The sequence below is a fragment of the Hemitrygon akajei genome, chromosome 9 (genome assembly GCF_048418815.1).
Source record: "Hemitrygon akajei chromosome 9, sHemAka1.3, whole genome shotgun sequence".
NCBI classification, from domain to species: Eukaryota; Metazoa; Chordata; class Chondrichthyes; order Myliobatiformes; family Dasyatidae; genus Hemitrygon; species Hemitrygon akajei.
In genome coordinates this window covers 26,764,820-26,781,022 of record NC_133132.1, presented here as the reverse complement: position 1 = coordinate 26,781,022, position 16,203 = coordinate 26,764,820, and the positions used below count along the sequence as shown (strand labels likewise).

Below are 16,203 nucleotides of genomic sequence, written 5' to 3'. Positions count from 1 at the left end.
CACTAAAAATTTTTATAAACACACAAGCAAAAAATTATTTTTCCACTAGCAAATGGATGGGACCTATCCAGTTTTCAGTTACGTTAGATTAATCTGCTGGAAGAACAATATCCAAGTCAATCAAGATTTGACAGCCAGAACTAGCAAAATAACTGTAGTCAAGCATTGATCTACCACACCTGAAACAGCAGGACAGCCATTATTTTACCTGAAACTGCTGCTCTGTGAAGACCATAAGGTCAAGGAACAGAATTTGGCCATTTGGCCTATCAAGTCTGCTCCAATTCATTATGGGTGATCCATTATTCCCCTCAGCTCCAATCTCTTGCCTTCTCCCTATATCTCTTCATGCCTTGACCAATCAAGAATCTATCAACTTTTGCCTTAAATATCTGTAAAAGCTTGGCCTCCACAGCTCCCTGTGGTAAAGTATTCCACAGATTCACCACTCTCTGGCTAAAAAAAATCTTCTTCATCTCCATTCTAAATGGACGCTCCTCTATTTTGGGGCTGTCCCCTCTGGTCCTAGACTCTCCCACCACAGGAAACATCATCTCCACATCCACTATCAAGACCTTTCACCATTCAATAGGTTTCAATTAAGTTACCCCTTATTCTTCTGAATTCTAGTGAATATAGGCCCAGAGCCATCAAATGCACTTCATGTGACAAAATGTTCAATCCTAGAATCATTTTTCATAAACCTCCTTTGAACTCTCTCCAGTTTCACTGCATTGTTTCAAAGATAACAGGCCCAAAACTGCTCACAATACTCCAAATGAGGCCTCACCTGTGCTTTATAAAGTTTCAACATTACATTCTTGCTTTTATATTCTAGTCTTGTCAAAATAAATGCTAATATCATATTTCCAGATTTAGAAACTTCCAGGTCCTTTTGCACCTCAGATTTTTGAATTTTCTCTCCATTTAGTAAATAGCCTACCCTTTCATTTCTTCTAGCAAAGTGCATGACCGTATACTTCGACATTGTGTTCCATCTGCCATTTCTTTGTCCATTCTCCTAATCTGTCTGTCCTTCTGTAGCCTCTCTACTTCCTCAAAACTACCTGCCTTCTCCACCTATCTTCATATCATCTGCAAACTTTGCAACAAAGCCATCAATTCCATCGTCCAAGCGATTGACTTAAAATGTAAAAAAAAACCGGCCCAACACAGCCCCTGTGGAACACCACTAGTCACCTGCAGCCAGTCAGAAAAGGCTCCCTTTATTCCCAAACTTTGCCTCCAGCCAATGAGCCAATTTTCTATCTATGCTAGAATCTTAACTGTAATACCATGGACTTGTAGCTTGTTATGCAGCCTCACGTGTGGCACCTTGTCAAAGGCATTCTGAAAATCAAAGTACACATCATCAACTGATCCTCCTTTGTCTATCCTGCTTGTTACTTCTTCAAAGATTCCAACAGATTTGTCAGGCAAAATTTTCCCTTGACAAAACCATGTTGACTATTTTATCATGTGCCTCCAACATCTTTCCAACCACATCCTTACACAACTGACTTCATCATCTTCTCAACCACTGAGGTCAGACTAACTGACCTGTAATTTCCTTTCTTCTGCCTTTCTCCCTTTTTGAAAAGTGGAGTGACATTTGCAATTTCTTTGTCTTCCAAAACCATTCCAGAATCTAGTGATTCTTTAAAGATCATTACTAGTGTCTCCACAATCTCTTCAGCCAGCTCCTTCAGAACCCTGGTGCGTACACCATCTGGTCCTGGTGATTTATTTATCTTCAGATCTTTCAGTTTCGCAAGTACATTCTCCCTAGTAAAGGCAACGTCACATACTTTGTGACCCCTGACACTCTCAAACTTCCGCCATACTGCTAGTATGACTGATGCAAAATACTTATTCAGTTCATCTGCCATTTCCTCATCCCCCATTATACCTCTCCAGCATAATTTCCAGTGGTCTATTATCCACTCTCATCGCCCTTTTACACTTTATGTATCTGAAGCAACTTGTGGTATCCTCTTTAATATTATTGGCTAGCTTAATTTTATATTCCATTTTTTCCTTCTTAATGACTGTTTTAGTTTCTTTCTCCTAGTTTTAAAAGCTTCCCAATCCTACTAATGTTTTCTCCATTATATGCCCTCTCCTTGGCTTTGACTTCTCTTGTTAGCCACGGTTATGTCATCTTGCCTTTAGAATATTTCCTCCTTTTTGGGATGTACATATACTGTGCCTTTCAAATTACTTCCAGAAATTTCAGCCAATGCTGCTCTGCCATCTGGTACTTTCTCAATCAATTTTGGCCAACTTCTATCTCATGCCTCTAAATCCCTTTCCTCCATTTTAATACTGATACATCTGACTTTAGCTTCTCCTTCTGAAATTTCAGGGTGAACTCAATCATATTATGATCACTTTCCATTAACGGTTCTGTTACCTTAAGCTCTCTAATCAATTCTTTTTCATTGCACAACATCCAATCCATAATTGCTGGTCCCTTAGTGGGCTCAACCACGAGCTGCTCATAAAAACGATCTTGCCAGCATTGTCAAAATTCCCCCCGTTGGCATTCAGCACCAACCTGATTTTCCCAATCTACCTCAATGGAGGTCCTTAGCTTAATCTAATTAGTCATCAGGAACAAGGTTATTAATGGATCATATTAAAAAAAAACACTCTGCACGTAGCTGAGTTTAAATAAAAACAAAAAGTTGGAGGAGCTCATCAGGTCAGGCAGCATCTATGAAAACGACTGAACAGTCAATACTTAGGGCTGAGATCACTTTTCAAGACTAGAAAGGAAGGGAAAGATGCCAGAAACCAAAAGTTGCTGTAAACTGTCAAGCAGGTCAGACACATCTGTGGAAAATGAAGCAGTTTTCAAAATCAAGGCCAATAGATTAACTATGCTCTTGCCACAGCTGTTGTTGGATTTGAGTACATTTGATATTTTCTTTCTATTTCAGATTTCCAGCATCTTATTTTGATCTTGGAAATTAAAAGGATTGCCAATTTAGTTCTTGATGCTGAAATCAAAGAAAGCCACTTACCAACTTGTGTGTCCACCAAAGATAACCTGCAGATCAAAACGGCAGCTGCAACACCTTCTGTTACAATGGGAACCTGGGTGTTCTGTGAGGCCACCTTTTCAACAGTCTGCAGGAATAGCGGCAATAGTTCTAACGCTTGAAGTAAAGTGTCACCTGATTGGGTGGAAAAGTATCACTCAACAGTGAGTGAAAATGTTAAGCAATGATCTTTTTCCCCTCGAGTTAAGATCTTTAATGCAGAGCACAAATCAATGAAAACGATGACTACAATTACAAAAGCGACTCAGTTAAGCGCAAGCACAAAAAGATTAATGTACTGATGAGCAGCACTAATGCACACCTCTGTTGACACCCCCTCAATGTCATAGAGAAAATGCTTACTAGAATCTATAAAGACTGCCATCTCCAAAAAAAAGCCACAAAGAGCTGGGTGTCTTTGAAAGTTACACATACAAAATGCTCGAAGAACTCAGTGGGTCAGGCAGCATTTATGGAAGGAAATGAACAATGTTTCAAGCTGACAGCCTGATGAAGGCACTTTGTGTGTGTGTTAAACTGGATTTCCAGCATCCGGAGAAACTCATCTTTATGGGGTGTATTTAAAAGGTCACTTAGCTCCTACATTTCTTTCTCATGCCATGTCTTTCCGTCCCAACCAAATTTCCCTTCCAAACTTGAAAATAGTGTCTTACAAATGTTCCTGGAAGATATCATTTTATATTTCAAATAACCAAAATCCCTCCAATTATCTGTGATCCCTAGCAAAATTGAAATTATGATCAAGGGGCAATTCTCACTGGTTGGAGATGTATCTTGCAAAAAGAGTTTATGTAGGCATTGTATCTCATCACCAGGATGCCAATGCAGGGACCCCAGAGGTAACTGTTCTAGGTCAGCATTATCAGCTACTCCAATGACCTCTCAGAAGTGGACATGTTCACTGTCAACTGCATACTGCTCAATTCCATTTGCAACTCTGCAAATAATGCATCAGGCTGTTCCCACAGCACCAAGACATAGATAACATCTATAACCATATAACAATTACAACACGGAAACAGGTCATCTCGGCCGTTCTAGTCCATGCCGAATGCTTACTCTCACCTAGTCCCACCTACCTGCACTCAGCCCATAACCCTCCATTCCTTTCCTGTCCATATACCTATCCAATTATTTTTTTTAATGACAAAATCAAACCTAGGTTTGACCTGATAAATGGTAATTAACATTCACACCACAGAAGTTCCAGAACATGTTCATCTCCAAAAAAAATTGTACAACTATTTCCCCATGCTATAAGACACCATCTTGAACTACGGTTGTTCAACCAGTCATCTTTCTCTACATCATTGTCATGGGATCATTCCTGAGCTGTGCATTTCAGCTGATGTTCTCTTAGCTTTAAGTTTCAACCAGTTCTTTAGATGAGTAGGAAGAAATCTACCAAGAACTCAAATAGTAGCTACTGATGTGAACTGCCAAGGCTTGAACCAGTTAATACCCTACAGCAATTTGCACATCTAGATCTTTTTCCAGTTGGCCTGGTAAACATAAAAACATTAACAACCTATCAACAGATAATTATTAGGAGATACTATGCTAATACAAAATATCTTTAGGAATTTTAAAACTGTACTCACCATGGAATGAGACTAGCATGCACTGTAAGTATGCATGCCTGATAGCTGAAGTTGATGTTTTCAGTGTAAAAGCCTTTTTGAACCATTCCACTAGCTTCTTAGGGACCTCTGTCGTGAACTTGCTGCACCAAAGTGCAAGAATGGAAATAGCGTGAAGCAAAGTGCCCTCGTGAACTGGAAGGAAAGCACGCCCGTGAACACAACTCAAATACAGGTACAGGAAAGTTTATTCATGTCAGCTTGGCTCACCATATCAAAAACCCCCTGTACAATACAAAAACACCCACTGTACTACATCTGAGCATCATTGAAATGATCCCATAGCTTTTGACAACAAATTGAAAAGCCTTCTTAAATAATAGAATACTTCAGAATTTGGAGAAGATGGTGGCGCGACTCAACGCGCGCGGCCTCTCTGGAGAATGGATATCCGTTACGTGTTAAGTAGGGATCCGTGCACAATCCTGATTTGATGGAGGCAGACGTGAAAACATGGAGGAACATCTGGAGAAACTTCTGAAATGCCCACTGCCATTGCTACTGTACAGTCCGGAATCTCTGGAGGAGGCGGCCTCCGAGACCTCGGCTTTGCTTGTTTCAGCAGCCAGGACGAGGTCAAAGGCGCTCGGCAGAGGATGGCGCCTGGGAGGCTGTATCGGAGGGGCTGGCTGAAGGCTCGAAGTTTTCGGACGGACTCAGAGTCTGCTGTCGTCGGGTGCTTCCGAGGCATTGTCAGTGCCTGGAAGTTTATGGCAGGGAGAGTTCTCCCGTTTGCTGCCTGATATCGGGACGATTGGACTCGATCGGAACTTGAGACTTTTTAAACTGTGTCCATGGTCGGCGTTTATCGAATTACGGTATTGTTTTGCACTGCTGTAACTATATGCTATAATTATGTGGTTTTGTCAGTGTGAGTCTCGGTTTGTCCTTTTTTTAAATTTTGTGATATCACTCCAGACGAACATTGTATCATTTCTTAATGCATGTATGCATTTTTAAATGACAATAAACGAGGACTGTGTCCTCATAATCTTTAAAAAAAGAATACTAACAATAGGCTTTGATCTTTCAGAAGAATTTATTTTCATCTCTCAAGATGTTAATTTCTTGGGGTTTATGTGTCAGTGAGGAATTATTCAGATTTAAATATATATCAGAGAGAGCATTTCAGGATGTAGATTGTATACATTTCTCTGACATTAAATTTGACCTTTGAATATCTGTTCTACACCAGTAAGCACAAGACAATGAAGGGATTTCAATTGTTTGCTCTTCCCTCATTCCAACCATATAGCAAGTGGGAAAGATCAGAAATGAAAGGATGTGCATGATAAAAATCAACTACTCTCTTACCATCTCAGTCATTTCATCTGCACTGTAATACATCTTTGCTTAGGTGGGTATCCACTAAACTGCCACACTGAACATACTCTCCTGTGCATATCCAATCAACATTTTCCTCTTCAACCTATTTTTCTCCTGGGCCATTTATCGTTGCAGAAGTACCAAAACCTGTACAAGCATCCTAATACAGCCGGCCCTCCTTATCCGTGAATGTATCCTTATTCGAGCATGTACAGACTTTTTTTCTTGTCATTATTCCCTAAACAATGCAGTATAACAACTACTTTACATAGCATTTACATTGCATTAGGTATTAAAAGTAATCTAGAGATAATTTAAAGTATACGGGAGGATGTGCATGGGTTATTGTGGATCGGGATCGAAAAAAATTTGAAGTTCTCTTACTAAGTAAGTCGGAACAGGTACATCCAGTATTATTTAGCGTCAGTTAGTCAAACGTTTGTCCTAGTATTTAGTATATAATTTTACCTTTCTATACATATAAAACGCTTAAGAACGTATGTTTCCAGCACCGGCTCGGGAACACAAGTTCCCGCGTTTAATCCAGTAACAGACCGCTCCCGAGTGCCCTCTCCACTGTGCTGGGTTGATGTGGAGGATCAAAAACCCAAAAATAAGATCACTGCATTGCTTAGTAATAATTGTAGCTTTCATCGGGGCAGGGCCTTTCTCACTTTATCCTTTAAAATTGTTCCGATCATTGACCGACATAGCCTAACGCTTTTCCAATGACCGATGGCGTTTTACCTCTTTCCGATTGCTTTATTATTTCCACTTTATTTTCAATCGTGATCATGATTATTTTCGTGAACAGAAACACTGCAGATTCAGAGCCCACCGCCGGGTCCTAATGTCCACCCCACTGAGACAAGTTAAATAAGGTATGGGGTTCCACTGGGTCCTAAGGACCATCGCATTAAGACAGGTTGGATAAGGGACCTGAGCATCTGCAAGGGGTCCTGGAACCAATCCCTCGCGGATAAGGAGGGCCGACTGTAATTAGTATTTTGGCCTGTGATTGGAGAGCATAATGCGTAGCTTTAATCCTTATTTGCATTAGAATTTTTTCTATTATCAGGAAAAATGTACTGGAAAGAATGATAATTAATTTGCAGAAAAAGATCATTGAAACAATTTTGGTCACAATACAGGATGGACAAATGGGCATTGTACAACATTCAAAAAAATAGCAAAATGCTTCACCCCAAATGTAAAGCAAGGAGCAGTTGATAATGAATAGACATTCTCAAGCTTTGCAGTTTGAATGATAACTCTACCTGGACCCTCCATATAAAAACAAAGCAGACAACTTACTAAGACAAAGGGTTACTGTCTTAGAGTCTTGCAGAGAGATTTAGGTCAGTTAGAAGAGTGGGCTGAAAGATGGCAGATGGAGTTTAATGCTGAGAAGTATGAGGTGCTACATTTTGGTAGGAATAATCAAAATAGGACATACATGGTAAATGGTAGGGCATTGAGGAATGCAGTAGAACAGAGTGATCTAGGAATAATGGTGCATAGTTCCCTGAAGGTGGTATCTCATGTGGATAGGGTGGTGAAAAAAGCTTTTGGTATGCTGGCCTTTATAAATCAGAGCATTGAGTATAGGAGTTGGGATGTAATGTTAAAATTGTACAAGGCATTGGTCAGGCCAAATTTGGAGTATTGTGTACAGTTCTGGTCACCAAATTATAGGAAAGATGTCAACAAAATAGAGAGAGTACAGAGGAGATTTACTAGAATGTTACCTAGGTTTCAGCACCTAAGTTACAGAGAAAGGTTGAACAAGTTAGGTCTATATTCTTTGGAGCGTAGAAGGTTAAGAGGGGACTTGATAGAGGTATTTAAAATTATGAGGGGGATAGATAGAGTTGACATGGATAGGCTTTTTCCTTTGAGAGTAGGGGAGATTCAAACAAGAGGACATGAGTTGAGAGTTAAGGGGCAAAAGTTTAGGAGTAAGTTTAGGAGCTCTTTACTTAGAGAGTGGTAGCTGTGTGGAATGAGCTTCCAGTAGAAGTGGTAGAGGCAGGTTCGATTTTGTCATTTAAAAAAAATTGGATAGGTATATGGACAGAAAAGGAATGGAGGGTTATGGGCTGAGTGCAGGTAGGTGAGACTAGGTAAGAGTAAGCATTCGGCACGGACTAGAAGGGCCAAGATGGGCTGTTTCCATGCTGCAATTGTTATATGGTTATTTTACATTCAAAAGATGTTAAGAACATAGCAGTGGATTATTATGTTCCTTGGCCTTGTTCTGTCATTAACTTTAATAACGGCTGCTCCTAATCTCCTTTATGGTGTGTGGTAACTCATCCATACAAGTCCTTAAGAAGCTGATGGCAAACTACCTTCTTCAATCACTACCAATGGTCTGGTCAAGGTGGTTGTTTTCGACCAGAGGAATGAGATCAAATGTTTTTTTAATCCTCAATTTCAATTGTTCTGGGCTTAAAGATGCACAAAAGGGTTCCAGCAAATTAACCATATACCTTAACATAGAACATAGAAATCTACAGCACATTACAGGTCCTTCAGCCCACAATGTTGTGCTGACCATGTAACCGACAATGTAATCTTGGGTCAAGAAATAAATTTACTCACCTTCTTGTTGCAGGAAGGGAATAAACAGCTCAGCAACTGTTCCACTCAGGCCTTGACTTGACAAAGCACTGACTGTATGGTGACTACAGCTTCCAATACCTAAGCATAGGAACAACTCTGCATCAGACATTTGGTGGACAAACAACAAACCTCATTCTATTATCAAAACTTAATAGCAAGATGTGTCTCTCTTTTCATTCACATTCATATTAAGCACTTGGGGAACATGAAGGGGCAGCCATTTAGATAACTGTCAAAAGCCTTTATGGATAATATAAGACATGCTACTGGTTAAGAGCATTCCCAAAATGAAAGGGTGAGGAGATCAACGTGAAGAGGCTCCATAGCACTTCATGTCACTGGATCAAGCAGCATATCTATCATTATCATCAACATTATCTATCTGGTTGGAAAACAAATAGAGGTCAATAAAAGGAGGCATAATATTTACTCTTACAGACGAGTCTTAGAAAAAATATAACATTCTCTAATGGAATGATAATGGAGTGAAACTGAACAGATGACTATGCACACAACTTTGCACAATTTCATAACCAGAGTGAAATTCCAGTCTCCTTCAAGAAGATATATCTGCATAATGCTGCATTCAAACACAGGACATATTTCATGCCCAAAGTGCAAAATTACAATGTGCATCAGGAGCAGCATTTGCACAATAAATACAAAGAACAGGCATGACGAAGTCATGTCCGGCCCAGCTAACCCACCTGGAAAGACACAAGTGCAGGAAGTGCTCTAGGTGGAGAATACAAGGTCTATTATTAGGAATAGCTTAGAGGCACCATCTCTGATCAAATTAGTCAAGTACAGAAGGACATAGCTGCTGGAATGGATTGCTGCAGAATAAAGGGATGAACATATGACTGTAAGACACAGCAGCAGAATTAAGGCATTTGCCCCATTGATTCTGCTCCGCCATCCAATCATAGTTGGTTTATTTTCCCTCTCAACCCCATTCTCCAGCCTTCTCTCTGTAGCCTTTGACCATTCTCACCAATCTATCCTCGACAGATATAAAACAATAATATGAGGGAGATTCCATGAACATCCCCATTCTCAAAAAAAATCACAGCCCAGCATGCAGGCATACAACAAAGTCAAAATTATCAGGAAGATAGAGGATTGGGAAGCTTTAAAAATCTTGCAGAGAGCAACTAAAAGAATCATTAGGAGGGAAAAGATTAAATATGAAAGCAAGCTAACAAACAATATCATGGAGGATAAAAAAGATTTATCAAGTATATAAAAAAATATAAGAGGTGAGAGTGGATATGGGAACATTAGAAAAGGAGGCTGGAGAAATAACACCTGGAAGGCCACGGGCAGGCAAAAGTTGTTAACACCACCACCACAGTGCTTCCTTCAATGTCTCATACAATCCTAACCAGGGAACACGCATTGTTCTTTCATCAAAATTCTGCAGCTCTACTATGGGAACACCTCTATTATGAGGGCACTAATACCACAAGCTGGTTAATCTCCATCAAAAGCTATAGAATCTGCGCACAAGTAAGACCTGGCCAAAGGTTGTAGTGAAGCTGCGTAGGGCACAGGAACAAAGAAAATAAAACTCATTGAATTACAGTAAAGGGATACTTCAAGCAATAAAAACAAATGAGCTGTCTCAATATACCATTCTAATACAGAAACAAATCCTAACAAGACTGAGTTGGCATATTGAATCCGTTAAAATGACACCACTATAAGCACAAGTCTTGTTGAAGTGGACAAGGCGTTCAAGAGATTTTATAAACAGCCATGTTGGACTCAACTACACATTCATGCTTACCAGTTGAAGATGCAGGACTTTAGAAGAGTTCACTACCTGACTTCCCTTTACACAAAAGATTCTGGCATGGATAGTGAAATGGCTCACAAGCAGGAGGTAGTGAATGGGGATAAAAGGGGCCTTTGGCTGCTGGTGACTAGTGATATTCCTCAGGAATCAGTATTGGGACCTCTACTTTTCACATTGTTTGCCAATGATTTGGATAATGGAATTGATGGCTCTGGGGCAGAGTTTGCGGATGATATAAAGATAGGTGGAGGGGTAGGTAGGTCTGAGGAAGCAATGCGATTACAACAGGACTTAGATAAAACGAAGAATGGACAAAAACGTGGCAGATGGAATACAGTGTTGAAAAATGTATGATATTGTATTTTAGTCAAAGAAACACAAGTACAGACTGTTATCTAAACGGGGAGAAAATTCAAACATCAGAGGTGCAAAGGGACTTGTCCTCATGCAAGGCTCCAAGATGATTAATTTACAGGTTGAGTTTGTGGTAAAGGCAGCAAATGCAATGTTGGCATTTATTTCAAGGGGAATAGAGTATAAAAACAAGGAGATATTGCTGAGTCTTTATAAGACACTAGTCAGGATTCACTTGGAGCTATGTTAACAGTTTTAGGCCTCATATCTCAGAAAGAACGTGTTGTCATTGGAGAGAGTCCAGAGATGATTCCAAGAATGAAGGGGTTAACATGAGGAATGTTTGGCGGCTTTGGGCCTGTACTCACTGAAATTTAGAAGAATGCGGGGGGATTTTATTGAAACCTACTGAATGCTGAAAGGACTAGAAAGGGTGGATGTGGGGAGGATATTTCCAATGGTGGGGGTATCCAGAACTAGAGGGCACAGCCTTAAAACTGAAGGGCAACCTTTTAGAACAGAGGGAAGGAGGAATTTTTTTTTTAAGCCAGGGAGTAGGGAATCTGTGGAATGCTCTGCCACAAACTGCAGTGGAAGCCAAATCCCACAGGCAGATTCAAGGTGAAAGTTGATAGTGTCCTGATCAACAAACGGTGAGAATGCAGGTGTATGGATTGAGTGGGATCTGGGATCAGCAATGATGGAATGGCAGAGCAGACTCGATGGGCTGAATGGCCTAATTCTGCTCCTATAGCTTATGCTCTTAAAATCAACAGTGGAAAGACCTTACCAGATTTTGGGTCATGCATTAGGCTCTTTTAACTCCAACACAGACTAAGGCAGTATCTCTGCCTTGCATTGGAAGTCAGGTGGCTCTAGTCACTTTGACAATCAGAGGTGGAGGTGTACAGGCAACAATCTTCATCCACTTCAAAGCATCAAGCACAAACAATCTAATTCATCAAACACCTTCACAGACTTCCATTTCCTTCTACAAACGGAAAAGGTTGTGATATAGATCTTGCATATTTTTAAATTTTGTATGAAGTGATTTCAATCACCAACCTGACAATACACTCATCTTCTGAGCCACAGCAGTCAGCTTCCCCTCAGAACCTACAGGATAGAAACAAGTTTTGATCAAATTAACACCCAATACAAGTATCATTGAAATTAATAACCACGCATTCATACAGCATCTTTCACATCAAATTTCAAGATTGTTTAATATCATTTCCAGTACACAAGTGGAGTGGAGAATGAAATGATTATTACTCCAGATAAGATGCCGTGAAAAGGAAAACCCACAATAAACACATGAGATAGCTGATATACAGAGATTGATTGTTTGTCTATAAAATGATGCCAGGCACAGGAATACATTAGGTGACTGGCAGAAAATGATAAAAGTAATGGTGGTTGGGGTTGTGGAGGAGTGGGTTGGTGGATGGAGGTGTTAATCAGCCTTTCTACTTGGGGAAAGTAATTGTTTTTGAGTCTGGCAGTCTGGCATGGATGCTATGTAGCATCCTCCCCGATGGAGTGGGACAAACAGTCCATGAGCAGGATGGGTGGGGTCCTTCATGATGTTTCTGGACCTTTTCAGTTTTAACTTCCTTGATGGCAAGTATGCTGGGGCCAATGATAAGCTGGGCAGTATTGACTACCGTGGTAGAGCCTTCCATTCTGTCTCAGTGCATTTTCAATACAGTCGGCCCTCCTTATCCGCACATTCCGCATGTGCGGATTCAACCAACCGTGGATCAGGAAAACCCAGAAGTTCTCTCTCCAGCACTCGTTGTTTGAGCATTTACAGACTATTTTTTCTTGTCATTATTCCCTAAATAATACAGTATAACATCTATTTACATAGTATTTACATTGTATTAGGTATTATAAATAATCTAGAAATGACTTAAAAGTACAGGCAGTGAGTTCCGTTCCCGAGTCCGTCTTAAGTCGGATTTGAAGTCGGACAGGCACATCTGGTATTATTTAGTGTCAGTCAAACATTTTTCTTAGTATATAGTACATATTTAACCTTTCTATGCATATAAAACACTTAAGAAACATAGGTATTTCAATAATTAAACCACTGTGTTACTTAGTAATAATTGTAGCTTTCATCGGGGCAGGGCCTTTCACATGCTCCTTTAAAATTGTTCTGATCGTTGAACGACTGTAGCCTAACGCTTTTCCAATGACCGATGGCGTTTCACCTCTTTCCGATCACTTTATTATTTCCACTTTATTTTCAATCGTGATCGTGATTATTTTCATGAACAGAAACACTGTGGATTCACAGCCAGGTCCTAATGTCCACTTTACTGAGACATGTTAAATAAAGTCCGGGGTTCCCTGGATCCTAAAGACCACCGCTCTCTACTGCACATCTGTGGAATGACGTGAGTATAGATGTGCAAAATCCAGCTCTCTTCAGCCTCCTCAGAAAGTAGAGGCAATGGTGAGCTTTCTAATTGTGTGAGATGTGGACTCTAAGAAGTTTGAAACTGCTCACAGTTTCACTGCTGTGCCACCGATGTTAAGAGGGGTATGAGTGGTGCGAGTTTACTTCCTTTACCTTGTTGACATTGCGGAAAAGGTTATTTGGCTGGCGCCAGGCCGTGAGCTCTTCCACCTCCTCTTAGTAGGCAGTCTCATTGTTCTTGGTGACAAGCCCCACCACTGTCTTGTCATCAGCGAACTTTACAATGTGATTATTCGGGTTTTTGACCGTGCAGTCATGTGTGAGCAGAGTGTACAGCAAAGGGCTCAGCACACAGCCCTGGTGTGCACTCGTGTTATGGATAATAGGGAGGGAGGAGGTCTCTGAGGTCTCTTGGTGAGCAAGCCCAATAAGCAGTTGCACAATGGTGTATTTAAACCAAGGAATAGAAGTTTGTTCACCAAGGTCTCTGGGACAAACTGCTGAATGCCAAACTGAAATCCAAAAACAGCGTTCTGACACAAGAGTGCTTGTTTTCTAGGTGCGTCAGGGCCAGGTACGAGATCCCCTTGCACATTAAGACACTTTGAGGCAAAAGTTCCATTAAAGTACAGTCGGCCCTCCTTATCTGCGAATTCAACCAACCGCAAATCACAAAAACCCAGAAGTGCTCTTCCAGCACTTGTTGTTTGAGCATGTACAGACAACTCTTTTTCTTGTCATTATTCCCTAAACAATGCAGTATAACAACTATTGTACATAGCATTTACATTGTATTAGGTATTATAAGTAGTCTAGAGATGACTTAAAGTATACAGGAGGATGTGCGTGGGTTATCATGGATCGGGATCGAAAAACATCGAAAGTCCTCTTACTAAGTAAGGCGGAACAGGTACACCCAGTATTATTTAGCGTCAGTTAGTCAAATGTTTGCATTCGTTTATAGTATATATTTTACCTTTCTATGCATATAAAACACTAAAGAACGTATGTTTCAGCGCCAGGCTCAGGAAGTTCCCAAGTTCGATCTAGTGATAGATCACTATGGAGTGCGCTCTCTACCGTGCCAGGTTTATGTGGAGGCTCAAAAACCCAAAACCCAATAATTAAACCACTGCATTGCTTAGTAATAATTGTAGCTTTCATCAAGGCAGAGCCTTTCTCACTTTATCCTTTAAAACTGTTCCGATCGTTGACAGATGTAGCATAACGCTTTTCCAATGACCGGTGGCATTTCACCTCTTTCCGATTGCTTTATTATTTCCACTTTATTTTCAATCGTTATCATGATTATTTTCGTGATCAGAAACACCGCGGATTCAGAGCCCACCGCCGGGTCCTAATGTCCGCCCCACTGAGACAAGTTAAATAAGGTCTTGGGTTCCACTGGGTCCTAAGGTCCACTGCATTGAGACAGGTTGAATAAGGGACTTGAGCATCCGCAAATTTTGGTATCCGCGAGGGGTCCCAGAACCAATCCCTTGCGGATAAGGCAAGGATAAGACTGTATAATTGCTGTGGCAATGAAGTGGAACAGCTAGCAAATGGACACAAAATGTAACTAAATGAAACATATGCTGATATGAATGTAACCTCAACACCACTATTTTGCCTCCACCAGGAACCCATCACCGCCTTACTTATGGGAAGGGATAAGGTGGTGGTGGTGATGATAAGAGGAGAATGGTCAGACTGGTTTAAGCTGGCAGGAAGGTGCCAGTAACTCAAATACCACACATTACTCTGGACATACAGTAGTCTCACCACAGTTTTACAGAATTGAAGCATAACCCACAACCTCCCAACTTTTGCTAAAAGCTTGGGGTTGGAGAGAAGATAGTTTAGGCTTAGATTTAGGGTTAGTGCTGAAGGATAGGTTTGAAGTGGAGAAGAAAATGAATATAGTGGTAAGTATAAGTTAGGGGGAAAATGTTGAAGTCCTCTCCAAAAGATATGCTAAACTAAACATGCCTGGGATGGGGAGTATGGAAGGGTTTTCTAAGTTTGTACACAAACATTACCTCCAAGAATGGCAAAGAGATGTCTGACGAGTGATTCAGCAGCAGCAGGATCACTGCACTGGTGGGTCAAATTGCGTAAAGCTATCACAGCCTCATCCATCAGCTGAGGATTGTTAGACTTCAACTGGCCTGCACAAAGGAAAGAAAGTGCCAAAGTTGGAAAGTTAAATTGTTAGGCATCAACTCCTCTCAACAACAGAATCAAAATAACAAAAAAAGGATCTTGCAAAGCCAATGTATTTACTCTTTATTTAACAGGATGATAATTCAGAGACACAATCCATTAACATTAGAACATAGAACAATACAGCATAGTACAGGCCCTTCGGCTCACAATGTTATGCCAACTCTTAAACTCTGCCTCCCATATAACCCTGCACCTTAAATTCCTCCATATACTTGTCTAGTAGACTCTTAAATTTCACTAGTGTATCTGCTCAGGCAGTGCATTCCACGCATCAACCACTCTCTGAGTAAAAAACCTTCCTCTAATATCCCTCTTGAACTTTCCACCCTTTACCTTAAAGCCATGTCCTCTTGCATTGAGCAGTGGTGCCCTGGGGAAGAGGTGCTGGCTGTCCACTCTGTCTATTCCTCTTAATATCTTGTACACCTCTATCATGTCTCCTCTCATCCTCCTTCTCTCCAAAGAGTAAAGCCCTAGCTCCCTTAATCTCTTATCATAATACATAGTCTCTAAATTAGGCAGAATCCTGGTAAATGTCCTCTGTCTATACCCTTTCCAATGCTTCCACATCCTTCCTGTAGTGAGGCAACCAGAACTGGGCACAGTACTCCAAGTGTGGCCTAACCAGAGTTTTATAGAGTTGCGTCATTACCCTGCAACTCTTAAACTCTATCCCTTGTCTTATGAAAGCTAACACTCCATAAGCTTTCTTAACTACCTTATCTACCTGTGAGGCAATTT

General features: G+C 40.7%; 1 protein-coding gene across 1 annotated transcript in view; it reads right to left on the bottom strand.

Annotated features, from left to right (window-relative positions):
* Window positions 1-16,203, bottom strand: part of gcn1 (GCN1 activator of EIF2AK4) — a 187,807-nt gene that overhangs the window by 148,157 nt on the left and 23,447 nt on the right. Inside the window, exons 11-15 of the mRNA XM_073055683.1 lie at window positions 15,276-15,404; window positions 11,874-11,924; window positions 8,636-8,734; window positions 4,667-4,840; window positions 3,027-3,179 (exon numbers count right to left, since the gene is read on the bottom strand). Coding sequence (XP_072911784.1) covers window positions 3,027-3,179; window positions 4,667-4,840; window positions 8,636-8,734; window positions 11,874-11,924; window positions 15,276-15,404 — 606 coding nt within the window. The remainder of the gene's footprint in view (window positions 1-3,026; window positions 3,180-4,666; window positions 4,841-8,635; window positions 8,735-11,873; window positions 11,925-15,275; window positions 15,405-16,203) is intronic.